This window comes from Pistacia vera, unplaced genomic scaffold (assembly GCF_008641045.1).
Source record: "Pistacia vera cultivar Batoury unplaced genomic scaffold, PisVer_v2 Contig426, whole genome shotgun sequence".
NCBI classification, from domain to species: domain Eukaryota; kingdom Viridiplantae; phylum Streptophyta; class Magnoliopsida; order Sapindales; family Anacardiaceae; genus Pistacia; species Pistacia vera.
Window position 1 is genome coordinate 252,807 of NW_022196253.1, and position 10,144 is coordinate 262,950.

Consider the following 10,144-nt stretch of genomic DNA (forward strand, 5'->3'; position numbering starts at 1 on the left):
TTTATCACCATCAATGTCAACCGCAACTTAGAATATTCTCTGTGAAACCTCTGCTATGCCATTGGAGACTCGTCACCCGCTTAAAATTATTTGTTGCCTATGAGGCAACAAATAGTGTTCTTTCTGTTTTCTTGGCATTGAGTTGTGTCTAATTGGTGTGTGCATATGATTAAACAGAGTGGCAGAAAGCCATTATTCAGTTGGTGGGTCTGAGATAAGAAATGGCCTTTGCACTACGTCGATCTGTGCCTGATGGATGCCTTCAGCGTAATGGCACTTCTTGCAGCAGCAGGAGATGAGTTTGATCCAAGAGAGGGCACTGCCATCCTCACCTAGTCCATTGTATAGCCCTCACTCAAAATCTTCTGGCTTTTTGAAAGGTGTTTAGGACAACCTGCCAAGAAAACAGCTTATGTGGACATACAATGGTTGACAACTCAGGGGTTTGCTCAGTTGTTTTTCTTTATTCAGCAGAATGAAAATGAAATGCAATGATTATTTCTTCCTTACTCTTACAATTTGTATTTCTCCCATTTAGTTTATGAGACCTGCAAGCTGGGAACTCATTCACCACAGAATTTGGGAAATCAAATGGAGATAGATTCGGGGAAATCACCATCTTCGGGTTTTGTTCTACTGGATTGTCCTCAATCAATGAAAATAGAAAGCAGTAATGCGTCACTTGTGGGATCGATAAGCGATTATTTTCTCTCACTGTCCAATGGCTGGGACTTGACAAGCTTTTTAAAGTCTCTCTCGAAGGCTCTCAAAGCTTTGAAACTTGGTACAAGTTTGTCCACAAACCTAAAAGAAGGAAATAGTGGTCCTTGTACGGTGAGTTTAAGTTCTCTAATTTCTTCTTGCTATTGTAGTTTGGAGCGCATGTGTCTTTAAAGGGTTCCCACTGGTGTATTTCTCAAGCAGTTGTGAACTTGTGATGCATGAAACATCATTATTGATTATGCTTTGTTATTGATTGAAACCAGGATTTTCATTTGCATTGAGTATCATTATTATTGCTTAGCTTTAATGTAATTTTTTAACAATTATATATGTGGAAACTTTTTCCTTAGAAGGTTAGCATTTTGTATGGACCCATGGTACCTGGAACACTGATATGCTCTGTAGAAAGTATGAAGATACCGGTTTCAGATGCTAAAAGTTTTGCAATTTTTAGTTTTATTCAATAGTCACTTGGTTTGTATCCGACAATGGGCCTATCAAAAAGTTGAATTCTGTTTGCTTGTTTATGGATGGATAGTTTCATACCACCTCTATTACATGTTACAGAATTATCATATTTATTCTGAAGCTTTTGTGTCATACATGCTCTTTATTACTAGTTTATGGCTGAATGATTTTGGTATTGCCAATTATACATCTTTTATATATGTTTAGGTAATCTACGTGGTGTGCCCCTTCCCGGAGCCTATGGCCGTTCTACAAACTGTTATTGAATCTTCTGTTTCTCTTGGATCAATTACAAATTCATCTGACAGAGACAGGAGATCTATTTTGCACAGTCAGGTTGGGAAGGCATTAAGCTGCTCAGCTGCTGTGGATGAAGCATCTGTATCCAATGTTCTAGTGATTTCTGGTTTCAGCATTCCCAAGTTGGTACTGCAAATTGTGACAGTTGATGCCATTTTTAGGGTTACAAGTCCAGGTTTTAATGAACTTCTTGTTCTCAAGGAGACTGCATTCACCATATACAACAAGGCTCGGCGAATTTTACGAGGATCCTCTAATGATATGGTTAATACATCATCATTTTCTGGTAGATCTCATTCGGTTTTAACTCAAATGACTTCTATTCCAGGGATGTGGAAGGATTGTGTTGGTTCTCGAATGACAGGACCTCCCCTTCCTAGAGAGGGTGAAATCGATGCTACCTTGAGGCCTAATACTTGGGATAATTCCTGGCAAACTAGAACTGGTGGATTAAGTTGTGATCCTAACAGAAACGGAGATTTTATTCTTCAAGATGAAATTCGTTTTTTGTTTGAACCACTTTTTATTCTTGCGGAACCTGGCTCCCTAGAGCATGGACTTCAATCTACAGTTTTTGGTAATCCAACTTCTGAATCATCAAAGCAATTGTCCGATGATGTTAGTGGAGGCTTCATGCCTAGTGGAAGTTCGGTGGGAAGTGTTGAAGCTGGATCAAGCTCTCAGCTTGATGGATCTGAGTCTGATGGCTTTGGGTCTGCCCATCAAAAGACTCTTCCAAGCCTACATTGCTGTTATGGGTGGACAGAGGACTGGCGTTGGCTTGTATGCATCTGGACTGATGCTAGGGGAGAATTGCTTGACAGCCATATATTTCCATTTGGTGGAATCAGTAGTAGGCAGGACACAAAAGGTCTGCAATGCCTATTTGTGCAAGTTTTACAGCAAGGCTGCCAGATATTGCAGACATGTTCTCCTGATTCCGGTGCTGCAAAGCCAAGAGATTTCGTGATTGCACGCATTGGAAGTTTCTATGAGCTTGAATACCTAGGTATACCTTTTTTCTTCTCATCATCTTATATTCCGGCTTTCCATATTTTTGCTGATCAATGCAGGAATGATCACTGCCATTTACTTGGTAGCTAACCATGGAATATTATTCAATAAAACTACTATATGATGTAGGACAAGGAGAGAGGTAAGAGAAAGGAAGAGAACAGATAAGAAAGAAGAGAGAAATTTAGAAGAAAATAGAAAGAATTTAGGGGAGGGAGTTTTCAATAATTTGTATTAATAATCAAAGTCCGAATAACATATAAATCTAAGGCCTATTTATAGGCTTGAAATCACACTACTATTAATAGAATATGAAATCATTATTCTAATAGAATAAAAAATCACTCTCCTAATAGAATAGGATAACCTAAAGTAAAAGGAAAACAAGCATAAAATTAAATACTAAAAGAAATAAAATCCAAGAACCTATAGAATCCTGTAACATATTTACTACTATAGCCTTTCCTAATGTCTTTAGGCGGGGGATCTACATCACTGTGTTTTTACTCTTGGCTGTTTTTCACCAGTCACATGCTTTTCATGGTAAAAAAAAAATGAGTTGCCACTTCTGTTCAACAATTTATCACCATCAATGTCAACCGGCAACTTAGAATATTCTCTTGTGAAACCTTCTGCTATGCCATTGGAGACTCGTCACCCACTTAAAATTATTTGTTTAGCCTATGAGGCAACAAATAGTGTTTCTTTCTGTTTTCTTGGCATTGAGTTGTGTCTAATTTGGTGTGTCATATGATTAAACAGAGTGGCAGAAAGCCATTTATTCAGTTGGTGGGTCTGAGATGAAGAAATGGCCTTTGCAACTACGTCGATCTGTGCCTGATGGGATGCCTTCAAGCAGTAATGGCACGTCCTTGCAGCAGCAGGAGATGAGTTTGATCCAAGAGAGGGCACTGCCATCCTCACCTAGTCCATTGTATAGCCCTCACTCAAAATCTTCTGGCTTTATGAAAGGTGGTTTAGGACAACCTGCCGCAAGAAAACAGCTTATTAGTGGACATACAATGGTTGACAACTCAAGGGGGTTGCTTCAGTGGGTACAGAGCATCAGCTTTGTTGCAATTTCAATCGACCATTCTTTAAATTTAGTTCATCAAGCAGATTCACCATCTCCTGGTAAGCTTTCAGTCTTTCATCATTTTAATTGTTTGCATTCAGCTGCTGTGAGAACATTAAAGTATTATTGTTGAACTCCTACCTAATAGCTTATGCTTTTGGGTTAACTGGTACATTAACGAATTAAAAGACAAATGCTTAGAAATTTTTAGACATCCTTGGATTTTTGAAATCTGAAGATTTATTTTAATGGCAAGCAGTTTCCATTAACATTTTCTTATAAAAGATATTCAAGTATGATGCTGGAAACAAAGTTCACTCTTATATCAAAGATTGCCTTAAGAAAGATTTTGAATTCTAGTTTCCAAAATGATGTGCTTAACATTTTTTTAAGCACCTTGTTGGCGTTCCCTTGTACCAGCACAGTCATGTAACTTCTTTTGCCTTTTAGATGAACATAATATTCTGCATGATGATGCATTCTTTTGTTTTCTGAATTCCTACCTATATTTCTGCAGGAGGAAGTCAAGGTAGCAGTGCTGTGGGCCTGTCAGGCTATTTGGAAGGTTTCACCCCTGTAAAGTCCCTCGGTGCTTCATCTGCATCATACATATTGATCCCATCACCCAGCATGCGCTTCCTTCCTCCAACACCTCTCCAGCTCCCCACATGCCTTACTGCCGAGTCTCCCCCCCTCGCTCATCTCCTTCACAGTAAAGGCTCTGCAATTCCCGTTTCCACAGGTTTTGTGGTCTCCAAAGCTGTACCATCTATGAGAAAAGACCGCAAGAACAACTTGAAAGAAGAATGGCCTTCTGTACTTTCAGTTGGTCTAATTGATTATTATGGAGGTAATAACATTACCCAAGATAAAATCGTAAGGGGAATTATCAAGCAGGGAAGAAGGACTGTAAGCTCAGAAGCTAAAGATTTTGAAATAGAGACCCATTTGATTCTCGAGTCTATTGCAGCAGAACTTCATGCCCTGTCATGGATGACTGTGAGCCCTGCTTACTTGGAGCGTCGAACTGCACTGCCTTTTCACTGTGATATGGTTTTAAGATTGAGAAGGTTGCTTCATTTTGCTGATAAAGAGCTTACACAGCAGGCAGATAAGTCACAAGTGTAGGATAGTCTGATAGCAGCACATCACACGCTTGTTCTCTTACTGCATTTCTCAATGAAAGGCGAATGTACAAGCTAGCTCTGTTGGTCATGCGAGACTGCTTTTATGCTTGGATGTCCAATAACATGTACATGTATTTATGTATTTAATAGTATCTCACTGATCAGTAGTTGTGCTTTTAGAATTTCCAGAAAGAAATCAGTCTAGGAAGAGAGATAGTTAGGCCTAACTTATGTAGTTACAGTTATCAGATTACAGAAATGTTAATGAGCCTTGTTGGAAAGCTCTATTTTACTCTAATCACTGTGATTAGTAGATTCGCCCATTTTTAAGAGATCTTGTATCATCCAATTTTGTTACTCAATTCTTTCATAGATGTTTGTAAGAACTACAATAATCCTTTTCAGAATCGGCGATGGGTAATCTTATCAGGTGATTATTTAGAGGTCAGAGAACCTCACATTTTCGCCGAATTTGTACTTGATGCTCCTTTGATGGATAGGTTTTTTTTGAAAATGATATTGAAGACCTGAAACAGTCTTCGGTTCCGAGATTATGTCTATGCATGATTGACTTGTCGATCAGTGGAATCACCCCTTTTATGCCTAACATGTGAATCATATTTTGTGAGTGTAGCTGAAGCAGAGCCAGCCATGATTCAGATCACATTATTCTTCAAGGCTAGGGTCCATCTGAGCTTAAATCCAACAAAATATCAGGTACTCATTTTCGAAACACCTTTTCGTAATTAGCCTAATAAAGATGGTAGTTTACTTTAGTTTGAAGATTAATGATGTTGGTCACCAACTGGGTTCATTTTCCAAGTAAGCCTCCTAGTTTCTACTAAAGATGAAGAAGAGAGTAATTAGGAGGAGAAAAAGTACAGGGACATGGGGAAGCAAAGGAACATGAATGACATTGATTTCTGGGTCCCATACAAGTCTTGGAGTATAGGCAAAGGTTACTTCAACCAACTCTTTCTTTGCTGTTCCTGCGGTATTTTCTGCCTTTGATGGGGGCCATGTGCAAAGCATATGATGTGATTTGGCAGGTGTCTGTTTTTGTTTAGTTATTCATATGGAAACAAACTAGAAGAAATATCCTCTTTGATTAGTACATGTGGTGGTTAGAGTCTATAGAAAAATGAGTTAAATCCCTGAGGTTTAGTGTAAGTAACGTTAGAATCTGAAAGGAACACTTGGGTCTTCATCAGTTAACAAAAAATACCCCTAATCTTGTCTTATATTAAAAACAAATAGAATTACAACAATTAGGGGTATTTTAGACTTTTGGAAAAATCTTTAAATAGTTGATGACTAGTAAGGATCTAAGTGTTACTTTCAGATTCTATTGGACCTAGATCAGATGATCAAACCTGAGGCACCATGATGTAATTAATTAAATCAAAGAATAATAATTTTGAAGGTTCATTGATTGAGGTAATCAGTGACCTAAAGAAATACAAAAGCTAAATTTAAAAGGGATTATGGTTCTATTTAGGAACAATTATTAAAGGGAATGAGAGGGCCCACGTTACCTTCCTAGACCCATTAAACATGTGTTTGTTAAAAAGTTTACATCACTACTGGTTTAACCTCTGATTCTTCTACTCAATTCAAGCCTTAATTATTCTCTAGATTTTTGTTTTAACAATAAATATGAAAACAATATTAGGGTATATTGTGGAAATGCTTTAATAATACATATATGATCAATTATTCAATTCTTTTGTTATATTTATTTTTTGATACACATGAACCTCGTGAGGTTTGATTAAATAACAAAATCTTATTGAGGTTTCTGTCTCTTACTACTAGTTAATCATTAAGAAATAGAAACTTAACAGTAGAGGAATTTGTCATTAATTTTCTTTTATATTTTAACTATCGATCACAAAATTGTATTTGTAGTGGTAAAAATTTATATTGGAAGACGATCTCGATCCACAATTTGTTGCAAAGGTTAAGTGCAGTTGTTCAACCATCTTTATCTTCTTCTAATATTATATTTCCAAAAATGGAACATCAATAGAAATGAAATCACAGATTTAAAGGTGGCTGGCTAAAAGCTTTAACCAACTATTAATGTGATTGCTCCAAAGAAAAATAAACAAACGGGTTCCACTTACTGTTGGTAGTTTATTGATAAAGCAAATGAACAAAAATCTTCTAGTCACGATCACATCACATGGCCAGCAAAGGCAATTCTGATGATGTGGTACAGAATATCTTCTTCTTCTTCTTCTTCTTCTTCTTCTTCTACTTATGTGATTGTGCTGCATCCTTACCAATAATAATAATTTAAGCCACTACCCATTGGACCACACACTCTTTACAAAATCTTGCCTGCCTAAATCCTAGCACATTTCATACAGTTTCCGGGCCCCTGTCACATGTTGAGGTGCTCCTTTGATGCCTGTGATTTCAAGGCGAAAAAATACCACCACACACACAACACAAAACAATGAGATCCCCTTGGAAAAATACTATTGAAAATTATATTGTTTTTGCCAAAGTAAAATGATGGTAATTTCATCAAATTTCAAGGCCCACTAAAGCTGTCTATTATCATCACTATCATGTTTATGATCACACACCTCCATGAGAACCTGCCAAAAACTACAGCTCATGTCTCAGAAGGAACCAATTTTCAATATGGGATAATGTAAATTATGCATAAAATGAAATTTATTTAAAACAATAAAATCCCAAATACAAATAAGAGAAGAAGAAGAAGAAGTTACAAGCATCAAATATTCCAATCCACCTCTAATATCTCCTTATTAGCCTAAATAACACAAATTCAATACATAAATTCATATATTAAGTCATATATAATACAATCAATCACACCCACATTAACATTAATATTAAAACTAATTCTCTCAAAAGAAATAAATAATAAAAAAAAAAAATTAAAAATCTCAACCCAAATTCCTCCATGACCCTCTATCTTCTCACTCTCTTTGTGTACTCATTCAACAACAAAATAGCATACAAAAGAGAGATGAGAAGAAACAAAAGAGACAAACCAACCCCATAATAACATAAACAATGGACTGTCTACATGGTTCCCCCCTCTTGAAGAAAGAAAAGCTATCTCAAACTGGCTCAAAAGAAGAACCCAAATGCCAAAGCCATGAAAGAGGCAATGAAAGTTGGCAAAAAAACAGCTGCATCAGAAGTTGGACTTGGAGCAGGAGCATCGGCAGCTTGCACTGAAGAGATGGCCACCACCATCATCAAAGCCGCCATCAACACCACAAGTAAATTCATTTTCATTGCCTCCATTGCTTCAAGTTGATGCAATTAAAAAGCTATAGAGACTCCAACCTTCTCTCTTAAACTGAATAAATGAATCAACTTTGTGGAAAGAAGTGGAATGGGAGGTGGGTTTATATAAAGAGTGTGGAATATGTGAGAGAGAGAGTGAGAGAGGGAGAGAGGTTTGGGAGTCTGTTTTCCCCCTGAGGTATCAATATATGACAAGTTACCCCCTTAGTTATCATAAATGACAATTTACTCCTGATTGTAGATCATTATTTCGGATACCTCACGGTTTGGACAAAATCTCAAAGTGAACGACCCTAATGGATTGTCCTACCGGTTTAGAAGGTTTGCTTTCTTATTGATTTACTGGAACTTGAGGTTATTTAACACAAATTTAATTTAAATTTGTGACTTTTTTAAAATATTAGATTTGTAAAATATTTAATAGGCGAAAGTGGCGATAAAAAAGAAAAAAGAAAATCTCAAAGTGAACGTTGGGAATGGGATGTTGCTTTGTCTGGGTTGGCATACAGCTGGCTTTGTGTCTTTGTGGGGTCCTTGCTGGTGTTGTCTTCTTAAATCTTAACTACTGTTTTGGTTTTTTATGTTCTCTTTTTTCTTTTTTTAATTTTTTAATTTCAGTTAACTTTTTGAGTCTTTTAGATGTGAGTTTTGTTTTTCTATTTCTTGCTTTTCCATTTATCAAAAACCCTTTGATAAAGGTATTTAATACTCTTTCAATAGTAGCAAATTCATTTCATGTTAAGTTATGTTAAAGAGGTAAATGAAATAAACCATTAATTTAAATTTAAGGCTTATAATTTTAATATTGAGATGTTATCTTTAAAAAATGGTCTAAAGTCCTAAAAGGGTTAATTTTAATGACTTTGTTTATCTCCTTTGTTTTTGCTTTTCATGATGTGCTTTTTGATGGGCATACTAACATGTTTCCATCTCAACTTAGAATAATTGGCAATGGGCAGGGCATGTTGTCTTTTCTTTCAAACCATAAATTCAAAAAGATAAATAATTGAACTCAATTAATATAAAAAATTTGAAGGTTGCAAATTGGAAATGCCTCTACAATGAGTAGATTAATATGCTTTAAACATTTCCACAAGTATTTTTGGTCTCTTTCATGCAATTTGTGAGAAAATTAGACAAGTTTCTTGTCACAAATTAAGCCAAGATGGTTAGGGCAAGGATTAGATTTTTATAAATTAAATGTTTTTGAGTAAAAAATTGAAGTGGGGTTTTCAAGAGTACTTAAGATGTCAATTAGCCGTTTACAATTTGGTTAGTCATTAAAAGGATTAATAAAACTTTGAAAGTGACAAACTACCAAAGTTTAGAAGCTTTGTAGAAACAACAATTAAACTTCAAAATCATGACTTTGCTTCATATAGGAAACCTTATAATCAATCGTAATCTAACATAAATATGAATTAAACTTCTTCAAAGAAAGGAAGACACGTATGCATATCATTATCAACTGATTTCTTTTACATGAAGAATGATCTAGGTAGCTTGATGATTCGTTTGAGACTCTTGAGTGTATTACTCAAGAGGTCATAAGTTTGAATCCTCACAATTACTAATAAGAGATAGTCATGGGAGACTTATCTGATTGTTAGCTTTAGAGTCTCAGAGGACTAATTGAGGTACGCATAAGTTGACCCAGACACCCTCGGTACCAAAAAAAAAAAAAATTTAATAAAAATAGTGAGCAATCAATAGTATCTTTTTAAGAAAGAAAAAAAAAGGGCTAAAACTCGAATTTGATTGAAAAAATGGCATATTTTGTTACTTATTTTTCTTATTTGGTTAGTGGCATTAATTTGTGTTTTTCTTTCTGTTAATGTGTTTCAACTTTGAAATCAATGAATTCCCAGCTGTATTTTTTAACTGAAAATGCAAATGACAACTAAACTTCAATATTATGACTTTGCTTCATATAGGAAACCTTATTAATGCACTAATTTGTTCACATAATGTAATCAAACGAAAATAATATTAAGTTCTTCGAGGAAAGAAAGAGATGTGTGCATATTATTATCAAGCGATTTCTTTTACATGAAGAATGATAGAAATGGTAAGTAATCGATGTTATCTTTTAGAGAAAACAAATGGTAAAAAACTCGAATATGATCGAAAAAATGGCATATTTTTG

General features: G+C 35.6%; 2 protein-coding genes across 2 annotated transcripts; one reads left to right on the forward strand and one right to left on the reverse strand.

Moving 5' to 3' along the window:
* Positions 1 to 518: 518 nt before the first annotated feature.
* LOC116143152 (mediator of RNA polymerase II transcription subunit 13-like) lies at positions 519 to 4,913 on the forward strand. The gene is made up of 4 exons (XM_031428571.1): positions 519 to 834; positions 1,399 to 2,500; positions 3,268 to 3,639; positions 4,098 to 4,913. The coding sequence occupies exons 1-4, from the start codon at positions 592 to 594 to the stop codon at positions 4,706 to 4,708; spliced, it is 2,328 nt and encodes a 775-aa protein (XP_031284431.1). The 5' UTR covers positions 519 to 591; the 3' UTR covers positions 4,709 to 4,913.
* A 2,545-nt stretch (positions 4,914 to 7,458) lies between these two features.
* Positions 7,459 to 8,110, reverse strand: LOC116143155 (arabinogalactan protein 14-like). Its single transcript, XM_031428576.1, has one exon. It carries the CDS (start codon positions 7,993 to 7,995, stop codon positions 7,816 to 7,818), a length of 180 nt encoding a protein of 59 aa, XP_031284436.1. The 5' UTR covers positions 7,996 to 8,110; the 3' UTR covers positions 7,459 to 7,815.
* Between the last annotated feature and the right edge of the window lie 2,034 nt (positions 8,111 to 10,144).